Here is a 12,212-nt window from a genome sequence, read left to right as displayed (position 1 = left end):
TCAGAGGTCAAAATATAGGGTGCAAATGTAATTAAAAAATAATAAAGATTACAGAACACTATGCCCAAATTCCAGAAAATCTGGCAGCCATGGGTCTAATACTTTCTGCAAAACAGCTTTGATTGTCACCTACTAGGTCTTCAAAATATCCATGTAGTTTATCGTCTACTTGTAATTGTTGGGAATCCTCTTCAGCCAGTGTTTCCACTCCTACCTCCGGCTAACTTTCTTGACTCACCTTTACCCTAGAACATCTTTATCCTTCCTTGATTCTTTTACTCTCTATTTATAATTTGACAGTTGAGTCGTTCAATTGACAATACTATTGTCATTGTCTCCTTAACAGTGCTTTCCATCTCTTATTAACTAATATCATGTGTCTTATGTTCCTGGGACGCTGTAATCATCATGCCTCTTTAAAGCAAATATGTTTTTAAAGAAAAGCATAGAAAAATAACTTTATGTCACCATCTGCTAGGCTCCAAACTCCCATTTCCATATCCCCATTTTTTTTCCAAAAATTTGAATAGCCTTCATGTTTGGTTTGGTAGAAGTTGGACAGCAGCACGACATGTTAGTGGCCACGTCAACACTCCTAAATGTGGAAACACAAGGCACAGGCAGTTTTTTTTCTATAAGAATTAATGCTTCAACCCTTGGGTTTTTAATGTAAACATTGGCCTGTGGCTCCAGTTTAGGGAAATATGGATAAATCTGGAGATTAGTGGAGGAGGAGGAAGAGTGTGCATTAGCAACACTTGTTGTTTTGTGCTTGGGAGCAGAAAGATGAAACAGGTTTCATTAGCCTCTCCTCTGAGTGCTCTGGCTAGTTTTAGTCAGGAAAATGCTGACATGCCTTTGAACACAAGGAGAACACAAAATAATGTACTCCACTGCTGCAATTCATAGAAGCAAAGCATAATTTACTAACTAATCCACCTAATCTCTGAAGTTTGTCAGCTCTCCCTATGTTTTCCCTACATGACCTCATTCACAATGACATTATGCCTACTCTGGTTTCACCCTTTCATAGTAAGGGACTGGTTGTGAGTCTGCTGAAAATGGTTAAAGTGTGCATAGGGTATTATTGGTGGGCACAAAATCCATACATCATGAATTCACCCAAGATCCACTCATTGAGGTTGAATTTTAAAAGCAAACATTAATTGCAGATTTATCACCAGGCTGCCACACTAGCTCTACCTGTGACAAAAAATGTCACTGGGTCAAAAAGACACACAATGACAATTCTAAGCCCTTGTACATATGGTCGGAGAATCCGTCGGAATGTGTCCTATCGGACCATGTTGTCGGATAATCCGACTGTGTGTGGTATGCATCGGACTGATTCCGTCTGAATATCCGTCGGACCCAATTTTCCAACTTGTTGGAAATATTTTCCGACCAACTGGTTCGATCAGACATACTACGATCATGTGTAGAGAATTTTGATCGGACCAAGTGCCACGCATGCTCAGATCTAATTCCTACATCAAAGCTATTGGCTACTAGCCTGAACGTAGTCCCATCGTAACGAAATTACGTCATCATGTTCTGAATGATCGGATTTTTCCACAACTTAGTCCGACCGTGTGTATGCAACAGTTTCGGACAAGATCCAACGGGCAAAATCCAACGGACAAGATCCGACGGATTTGGTTGTCGAAATCTCCGACCGTGTGTACAGGGGCTTATAGAAGTTTTAACCATTCCTAATTTCCATAATTTGTTTCCCCACTAGAGATATTTTCCCTTAAATTACTGTTGAGATAGCTAGTGATGGTGATCTCTTCAGCAGGGACAGAGATCACAACTAAAACATGAGGATTCATCCCACTTTGTCCAAAAAAAAGCTTTGCTTTTAGTTCGAATTTAAAACAAATTTTTTTATTTATTTCCCAACCCCCCCAGCACCACATTCTCAAATAACCTATCACATTTAAAAAAATAAACTACTCCTCTCTGCAGGCTCTAGCCTTGCCCTCAACATCCTCGTGGACTGCTTATTCACACCTTCTGGGTTGAATGACAGCCAGAGTCAATACTTCAATGTATAATTTATATTAGGAAGCAATGACAATTTGTTATACAAAGTTAATGGTTACTAATTATTTTATTGAAGTAAATAAGTGAACTAGAAACAACATTCAACAAATGTCACAAAAGAAATACGAAGCACTTGACATGATGTGTACAGTATAATAAAAACAGTAGGTCATAGACAGTCACAAGTCTTTACATCACTGTTCTGTTTTATCACAGGGTCATTTTATATAAGTTTTCTTAACAACGCACTATAAACAATGTTGGAATACATTAAGAGAAAATTGCAATGGATCTAAATGTAAAGGAAAATTTAAAGAGGAAGTAAGCCCTGATGGGTTTACTTCCTCTTTCATTCCCTGCAAAGGTAAAGCATAATGGACTACTATGCATCGCATAGTAGTCCATTGTTTGTCACTTACCTGACACAGGAGCCAGCGAAGTCGCCGCTGTCCCCTGTAGTCCGGCGCATCCATCTTCTCGGTGGGTCTCACTGCTCCGCCTCTGTCATTCGGCGAAGCCGCGTTGACGTCACTTCCGCGCATGCGCACGGGAGCCGCCACTCGCGGCATATCACCGTTGACCGCGGCGCGCTCAGTGCGCCTGCGTGCCGCTGTCTACGGCGCATGCACCATAGACAGCGTTGCCTGTCTTTCGGCAAATAAAAAAAAAGATATTTCTTGGACCTACAGGTAATCCTTAATCTAGGCTTACCTGTAGGTCAAAGTTGGTTGTAAGGGTTTACAACCACTTTAATGTTTATTAAAAGTCATCAATTTAAATCTGCACATTTGAGACAATTTAATGAAAGCATCTCTAAAGTTTTTGTGGCACAAAGGATAGATAATTGGATTCACTGAAGAGTTAATCCACAACAACCAACTTGTAACTTGGTTCCAGTAGGAGTCAACACATTCATCGTGACAAGCTGCACGGATAGTCTGCAGAAATGTGTATGGGGCCCAACAAAACACAAATACACAGACAAGAACAGACAGTGACTTTGCCACCTTCTTATCCCTAGAAAGTTTGGCAGCATGGTTACTTGAGCTTCCACTTTCTGAAGAGGTGCTCTGAAAATTTACAGATGCTTCAAGCACTTTATTTTGTGTTTGACTCTTGTTTTCTCTTTCGCCCAATTTGTTACTCACAACAGCCATGTCTATGGATGCTCTTATGTCATGTGGTGGATTCATATGTGTAGAAAGAACATGACTTCTTTTTCTACTTCGTAGTTTTATGTTCCAGTATATGCTGATGTTAAAAAATGAAATGCTAATCAGTGGAAGAATGAAGTCAAAACTTGACGCCCCAAGAAGGAAATGCCAGTTGTAGTAATATCCCGCTAAACACTGGCCTTCAGGAATGTTGCTGTCACCGTACACAAAATCCCAGATGATAATAGCTGGAGTGTAGAGAAGGAAGGACAGCACCCAGATTGTGCCCATCTTCACAACAGTCTGCCTATGGTTGTTTTGTTGATAACGATATGTCACCTAGACAACATTAGGACAAAAAGGATCATGTTTGTTGCTCCCACAATAATTTAAGCATTCGCTAACTTCTATTTAGAGCATGTTAGTCACAAAATGATTTGTTTATTTATTATATGAATATATAGAGCGATCAATTTATGCAGCACTTTGCGTATATTGTATATTCCCATAATTCCCAGCCCTCAATTAACTCACAAGTTATACACACCTCACATGAATACATACTAGGGCCAAATTAGACAAGAGCCTGTTAACCTATCAGTAGTATAACGAAAAACAGTGCAGCATTATAATCACTATTTACCGCTAAAGAATTGCATACATGAAAGATATACTGTATATTATTGAAATTTCAATATACACTATATTACTGCAGGTATTGGGACACCTGCCTTTACACGCACTTGAACTTTAATGGCCTCCCAGTCTTAGTCCGGAGGGTTCAACATTGAGTTAGCCCATCCTTTGCAGCTATAACAGCTTCTGGGAAGGTTGTCCACAAGGAGTGTCTATGGGTATGTTTGACCATTCTTCCAGAAGTGCATTTGTGAAGTCAGGAACTGATGTGGACAAGAAAGCCAGGATCGCAGACTGCACTCTAATTCATCCCAAAGGTGTTCTATCGGGTTGAAGTCCGAACTCTTTGCAGGCCAGTCAAGCTCCTCCACCCCAGACTCGCTCATCCATTTCTTTATGGACCTTGCTTTGTGCACTAGTCCAAATCATTTGGTGAAGGGGGGTTATGGTGTGGGGCAGTTTTCAGGGGTTTGGCTTGGCCCCTTAGTTCCAGTTAAGGAAATTCTTAAGGCATCAGCATTATAAGACACTATGGACAATTTCATGCTTCCAACTTTGTGGGAACAGTTTGTGGTTGGTCCTTCCTGTTCCAACATGACTACACACCAATGCACAAAGAAAGGTCCATAAAGACATGGATGAGCGAGTTTGGGATGGGGGAACTTGACTGGCCTGCACAGAGACCAGATCTAAACCCGATAGAACACCTTTGGGATGAATTAGCATGCAGATTGCGAGGTTTGTCTTCTCATCCAACATCAGTGCCTGACCTCACAAATGAACTTCTAGAAAAATGGTCAAAAATTCCCATAGACGCACCCCTAAACCTTGTGGACAGCCTTCCCAGAAGAATTAAAGCTATTATAGCTGCAAAGGGTGGGCCAACTCAATATTGAACCCTACGGATTAAGACTGGGATGCCATTAAAGTTCATATGTCTGTAAAGGCAGGTGTCCCAATACTTTTGGTAATATGGTGTATATAAAATAACTGTGCTAGTGGTTTATTCAAGATTTAAAAAATCTTTTAACATTATTATACCATATACTAGGAAACACATTACCATTCCTATAATATCAATTAACTAGTGAGTCTTTTCTACTTACTATTATTTCATACTATTATCAAAGCACGTTCCTACATATCACAGTGATACTGCTTACATAGGGTACTTTATAATCTTCTAAAAGTATCTTATATCACATTTATTACAATAATGGATGTATATACAGTATATATTAGTAAATGTAATACGAGTGCGTAAAATTACAAAAAGTGTTACTGTGTCCACAGAATTAAGGTCCTGAGGAAACATTCTCAAAAATCGTTGACCTCTCTGGATGAATGAACTTTGGAAGATAATAAAAAGGAATGTAAAATATCTTATTAGGGATGACCAAAATTTTGTGGGGGGTGGGATTCCCTGTATTGTTTTGTATGATTCTGTGTGTAATTTTAATCATGTAATAAAAATGTTGATTTTATAACAAGTTTTTGGTTGTTATCCTTAAAGTACCAGTAAAGTTAAAAGATTTGTCTGTGTTTTGAATGTGTTATAAGAGGATATGGTATGCAGCAGGATGGCTGAGTATTATGGTTTAATTATTAATGATAGGTTGGTGCATGGTAGTCAGTTGCATGTACTCAATGTCCTATGAGTGCCGAGTAGTGTCCACTTTCTAACTCACATTGGCTATAAGGCTTGATTTACCTGATCATCAATGGGACAATTCACTATCTGTCAGACTTCTCTGGCCAGAATGAATAGAATAATATTACTTGGCACTAGATGTACAAAATACCCCCACATTGATGGATAGTGAGATGCCCTTCTATTGGGAGTCTGTGGGAGTGAAAAAAAAATCTCTAGCATTAGTGATCAGTAGAAATAAAAAATGCCCCAGTATCAATGGGTATAATAAATGTCCCAGCAGTGAAAGAGGAATGGTATCCTCTCATTGGATTCAAGAGGAATGATATCCCCTCGTCGGACCAGAAAAGGTCAGACGGAATCATTTCATCAGATATTCCGATCGTGTGTGGGCTTCAGCTGATTTTTTTTTTCAAAAAGTCTGACGGACCTAGAAATAGAACATGTTTTTAAATCTTTCCTATGGAATCAATTCCTATTGGGAAAACCGTTTGTCTGTATGCTATTCTGACGGACCATATACGACGCAAGTGCAGCTATTGGCTACTGGCTATTGAACTTCCTTTTCTAGTCCCATTGTACGTCATCACGTTTGAAACTAATGGACTTTGGTGTGATCGTGTGTAGGCAAGTCCGTTCGGTCGGAACTCCATCGGAAAGACCGTCAGAGTTTATTCTGATGGACAGTCTGGTCGTGTGTACGCGGCATAAGAGTAGTGCCTGATTGTTGATATCGGTAGCAGGAACATTTTTCCATCATTGTTGTCACTGGATTGAAACCCCCACCCCCAAACTGCTATTCTGGGTTATTCATCTATAGAACTATACAGTCACTATCAGACAGGATACCACTTTGCCCAACAGCGAGTAAGATACATTACCAGGTGCCCCCTGCTATTCTAATACAATAGCGCCCTCCAGCATGCAGTAAAAAGTCCCTGCATGTGTGACATTCTCATTGAGGGGTAGTTTGAATGCAAGCGGTGTGCTGTAGTTTAGAGAGAGTGAGATACAGTATATAGATAGATTAGAATAAATTGATAGAAGAGATTAGAATAGATAGAGATTTAGAATGCTATTAGGATTTTAGATAATTGCTCCACCAAGCTTTGTATTTTAATAAAAAAACATAAATACTTACTGCCAGGGTAATAGACAAAAACCTGTCACAACTGATGAGAACAATATTAAACACAGAAGCGGTACACATGAGGTTGTCTGCTATTAACCAAACCTTGCAGAGGAAGTTACCAAGTGTCCACGTGCCAGTTATGATGAATGACGCACTGACGGGTATACAGAATGCTCCTTGGAAATACAAGATAGAAATGTTATAAAGGACGCAATTTCCAAATACACTAATCTCAAAACGCAAAGTAAAAAAGTTGAATAAGCATCAAATAAAATACTGAACAGAAAATAAAACAACTGCAGATGATCTAAATCTGCTGAGAACTCTCAGCCCTTGTTCACTTCAATGTGATTTGACAAGTTACATGACAAGTTGTACCCCATTTTTGGCAATGGAACCGTTTAAATCATTGCGACTTAAGTCACAGCAACTTTGAAAAAGGTTCCTGCTCTACGTTTCTGCGATTTCATTGACTTCTGGTAAATCAAGCAAGCCGCAATAAAATTAGAGATCCAAATAGCACTGCTTTGAAATCACGCTGAATTAGCGCAATTTCGAAACTGCACTGGTGTGAACTAGGGCTAAGGGTGCCCATACACACTAAATATGGATTGTACAATATCTGTATAACCTAATTTTAAATGTACCTATACTATGTAAAATGGACATAAACCTAAACAATCCAATTAATTTGTATCCAATCATGCGGGTCCTTACATTAAGGCTGGATTCACACCTATGCAGTTTTAGTGCTTTTTGCATTTTGCAGATTTGCACTACAGAACGTGTCCCATAGGAAACCATGGTAAATGGACTGTAGTGCAAATCTGCAAAATGCAAAAAGCACTAAAAATGCATAGGTGTGAATCAAGCCTTATAGTTGATAGTGGATTGAAATGAGATTGAACATAAGGTCAGTTTAATGCCAATCTGCAATATTTATCAAAAGGTATTGTAATGCACTCTTCATATGCTAAGATTTCTGCACCCGGCAATGCTGAATTACTATCGGATATGCAAAGTGTATAGGCAACTACAAGCAGTATACACAAATGCTTGACAGCCAAAGGTAGTGATCTGGAAGGTGTTTGAAATTTTTCCAAAAAAACTGTGCCGCCATCGGTGACCGCCTTCTGAAAATGCCAGTTGTCTGGTTGTGATGACAATGCTTTTTGAGTCACTGACCTAGAACAAGCATGCACAATTTGAAGTATCACTAACCACTTCCTGCCCAGCCTATTGTCAAATGACAGCTGGGTGGGACTTTTGTAGTTCTGGGTAGATGTCATGATGTCCTCCCAGAACGGACCATGCTGCGGTGTGCTCTGTCACCAGGTATGTCCACCAGAAACATGCGATGACTGATCACTGTATCGGCCTGCTGCCAGTATCATGTGATCAATCACAGCAGATCACATGACAATTGTAAAGAATAATTGACTTTGAGTCATGCCAATCATTGTGTACAATTGTGTTGGTAGCTGTGATTGGTCACAGTGATCTTAAGGTACAGACAGGGCCAATAACAGCTCAACTGTACTATGTGATTAGCTGTGGCCAATCACAGCTAACAACAATACACACTGAATGAATCAGTTTCATTCCGTATAAATGGTTGCTTATATCAGTGAAATTCACTGGTATAAACAATCATAATGTGTAAGAATTAAAAAAACTCACCTTGCCAATTACTAAATACCTTGGACTGTCTACTTTCCAAAAAGGGGTCATTTGGGGGTATTCATACTGTCCTAGTGTTTTCAGACCTCAAGAAATGAGATTGGCTGTCAGTACATCAGGATTGATCAATTTGCAGATATATACCATAGTTTGTGGACTCTATAACCTTCCTACAGACTAAAATACCACCAAATCAAAGCTCTATTTGTGCGAAATAAAGGTAAAAATGTCATATGAGTACAGTGTTGCATGACCGCGCAATTGTCATTCAAAGTGTGCAATCCCTGAAAGCTGAAGCTTGGCCTGGGCAGGAGGAGGGTGAAGGTGCCCGGTATTGAAGTATTTAAAACAGAGTTTGTGATTGGTTTTCCAGCATCTTAAAAATCACTGAAGCCATTAGATCAACATGACAGGCAACCAGCATTTTCAGAAAAACAGGACAGCTAAAGCTTCATGTTTCTTTAGTTACAGTTTTCTTTCATTCATTTTTCATACCAGACTCTGCACTGCAAAAAAGCCAAAAACAGCAAACGGGTATGGGCAGATACAGCGAATACAAATATATACAATCAACCTTTGCAAATTCGTATTTTAATAGTGGCATTATTTAAATGAAATGCAATACTTGTGTCACTATTTCAGTGTGTTTGTAAAATTGTTAGAAGATGTGTTTAATTGAATACATGTGTTCCTATCAAGATTTAAAAGCCAGATGGCTCCTCCAATTGTTCCCTGTACTTCAGTATAAAGTGATAAATGGAAGAATAAGACTTACCAATAAAAAAATCACAGATGGCCAGATTAAGGAGGAAAAAGTTACTTTGGCTTCTAAGTCTTTTGTCAACAATAAAAGCTAAAATGACAATAATGTTACCAAGGACAGTGACTGAAGTAATCAGTGGTATAAAGATATATAAGAATATGGTTGTGCTTTTGGACAGGGAGGTTTTTTCTCCATCTTCAGTAGAATTTCTGTCACTCATATTTCCATCTGGAAAAACATAGCCGACTTGCACACTAACGTTCATAGTATAAACAGTGTTCCATGTAAAGTCTATATATGACACCTGTTATCCCTATAACAGGATTAGCAACAGCGTGCAGGATTTTATAAGATCAATGGTCCTACAAACAGCGATCCTTGTGCTTGGGACACCACAGATTGGAGGAGCTTACAGCGTGCTAGCAGTATTGTGCATGTTAAAATGGTAATTGTTTTGTTCAAATTATATCAAACTCCACTGTGGGTGAATGCTCTTGTGTTTTATAGTTGTCTTCAATTATATATTTTCATACCAAACTCCACTGTGAGTGAATGCTCTTGTGTTTTAAAGTCATTATGCAATTTGTGATTAACATAATATTTCAATTCAACAGGGAAACATTATTCAGAATAATTTTTAATTTATCATGAGTCCCTGCAGTCTTATAAAAGGGACATGCATACTGTGTAGAGACACAAAGATAATAACTGCCTGCATTCCCAAGTCTGATAACATGACCGCTTATGTCCACTGTGAATTATGTCACATTTTCTTAATTACAATAATAAAAGTCCAAAGGAAACAATCACAAATTGTCCTTGTGGTGCTATAAGTCATTTAGCTTTATATAACTAGGTAGGGAATAGCCATAAGACAGCAAGAAACTATTTTTTATTTAATACGTTCTTCATAACTAGATTGTTTCCATCAAGTGTCTTATAAAAGTACAAATGAAAGATAAAGCAACACTTTAGAAGCCTAGGTATCTCAGCATTGTATTGCATTTGGTATCCCAGGTCTTCACTGTCTCCAGTCTGAAAAATGTGACATATACTATTGTAGCGCCCTGCTCCTGATGAGCAGACGCTATTGTTTTTTCAAACTTAATTATCTGAAGCTGTAGTTTTGGTTCAGAATAATTTATCTAAAAGTTCTGGTTTCTGTACCAGTGCAGTTGGGTTGCACTGATTCCCACCTGACCGTAGGTGTCGCTGTCACAGTTGGTGGGTGTGGAACAGCAGCATGCTGTATGCATTGAATGCCACCTCTTGCTTGGACATGGTTCAGTGGGTGTGGTTTCCCTGCTGCACATTCTGGGGGAGGGTATTTAAGGTACCGATGCCATTTTTCTGGCTTTGTTTTCTGGGGTCCGTGATCCCAACCCTAGGGCCCTCCTGGTCTGGGGTCTGTGTCGCGTGGTCTTGCGCCTTGGGGCCTGCTGGCCCAGGGCTTCGCAACTGAGAGTGTAGGCCCAGGAATGTCTTGGGCCTACTGATCCAAGGGTGATCCTGTGTTGTCTCACCTGCGGGGAGAAGCCAAGGAAAGCTGAAGGATCCAGGGGAGGACTTTTCCAGTGGAGGACCGAGCGCAAGGCTGGTGTCTCTGGAGGAGCCTGGAAACTCAGTTTGAGGATGCATCCTGGATCAATATCCTTACAGTATTGCTGGGTCGGCTGAAAGAATCTGGTACTGTATGGTAGTTCTTCCTAAAAACTCTCAAGAATCTCTAAGTTCGGTTAACAAGTCTGGGGCAGAGACTTTTCTTGGCATATCATCGGATGCTAGGTCAAGTGAGAGGGGCCTATCTGGTGACTGCTGGATCCAGTCTGTGGAGCTGTTTGTCCTCTGGATCTGACTGATACCTCTAACCCACAATTACTAGGTGCCTGAACTCCCCTTATCCTCTAACCCTCTATTGATTGACTGTGTCTTGTGCCTTTCTTTGGTGTTACCCCTAAATAAATCTTCAAAAAGGACCACGTGTCTGATATATCTTCATTTGGGCTACTTTCCACGGGATCCCCCTAAGATGAAGAGGCAGACAGAAGAAGTAACGGTAAGCCTGAATAAAACCAGCAGCTTCTTAGGGGGTTAGTGCTACACTATATTATGAAAAGTATTGGGACACCTGCCTTTACACACATATGAACTTTAATGGCATCCCAGTCTTAATCCATAGGGTTCAATATTGAGTTAACCCACCCTTTGCCGCTATAACAGCTTCAACTCTTCTGGGAAGGCTGTCCACAAGGTTTAGGAGCATGTCTATGGGAATGTTTGACCATTCTTCCAGAAGCACGAGATCAGGCACTGATGGGAAAGAGAAGGCCTAGCTCACAGTCTACGCTCTAATTCCTCCCAGAGGTGTTCTATCTGGTTGAGGTCAGGACTCTGCAGGTCAGTCAAGTCCCTCCACGTCTTTATGGACCTGGTGCGCAGTCATGTTGGAACAGGAAAGGGGCCATCCCCAAACTGTTCCCACAAAGTTGGAAGCATGAAATGTCTTGGTATGCTGATGCCTTAAGATTTCCCTTCAGTGGAACCAAGGGGCCTAGCCCAACCCCTGAAAAACAACCCCACACCATAATCCCCCTCCACCAAATGATTATGGACCTTGCTTTGTGCACGGGTCCAAAAGACATGGATCAGCGAGTTTGGGGTGTCGGAACATGACTGGCCTGCATGGAGCCCTGATCTCCACCTGATAGAACACTTTTGGGATGAATTAATCCCCATACACACTATCAGATTTTCTGCTGATTTTTGTCTTCAGATTTACCAAAACCATGTAGTGCAAGGGCCTGCCTGAGTGCATACAAATTGAAACTCCTAATGCTGCGTACACACGACCAGACTTTCCGTCAGAATAAACTCGGACAGTCTTCCTGACCGAACGGACTTGACTACACACGATCACACCAAAGTCCGTTTGTTTCTAACACAATGACGTACAACGGTACTATAAATGGTAGTTCAATAGCCAGTAGCCAATAGCTGCCCTTGCGTCATATTTGGTCCATCGGACTAGCATACAGACAAACGGTTTTTCCAATAGGAACTGATTCCGTCGGAAAGATTTAAAAACATGTTCTATTTCTAGGTCCGTCAGACTTTTTGAAAAAAAAAGTCCACTGAAGCCCACACACGATC

At 40.3% G+C, this 12,212-nt stretch overlaps 1 protein-coding gene across 1 annotated transcript; it reads right to left on the bottom strand.

Annotated features, from left to right (window-relative positions):
- Positions 1-2,795: 2,795 nt before the first annotated feature.
- On the bottom strand, positions 2,796-9,540 carry LOC143998078 (histamine H3 receptor-like). Its single transcript, XM_077493835.1, has 3 exons — positions 9,075-9,540; positions 6,629-6,795; positions 2,796-3,539 (listed from the first exon to the last, which is right to left on the bottom strand). Exons 1-3 carry the CDS (start codon positions 9,325-9,327, stop codon positions 2,796-2,798), a joined length of 1,164 nt encoding a protein of 387 aa, XP_077349961.1. The 5' UTR covers positions 9,328-9,540.
- Between the last annotated feature and the right edge of the window lie 2,672 nt (positions 9,541-12,212).

This window comes from Lithobates pipiens, unplaced genomic scaffold, assembly GCF_037356315.1.
Source record: "Lithobates pipiens isolate NorthernLeopardFrog02 unplaced genomic scaffold, aLitPip1_a1.2 Scaffold_19, whole genome shotgun sequence".
Classification (NCBI taxonomy): Eukaryota; Metazoa; Chordata; class Amphibia; order Anura; family Ranidae; genus Lithobates; species Lithobates pipiens.
Note: the sequence above shows the minus strand (reverse complement) of the source record. Positions and strands in the feature narration are given on the sequence as shown.

Coding starts and splice junctions, on each gene's coding strand:
- LOC143998078 (XM_077493835.1), bottom strand. CDS start 9,327: ATGAACGTTAGTGTGCAAGTCGGCTATGTTTTTCCAGATGGAAATATG. Junction 6,796..9,074: donor CATCTGTGATTTTTTTATTG/GTAAGTCTTATT, acceptor TGTATTTCCAAG/GAGCATTCTGTATACCCGTC. Junction 3,540..6,628: donor TTTTGTCTATTACCCTGGCA/GTAAGTATTTAT, acceptor AATGTTGTCTAG/GTGACATATCGTTATCAACA.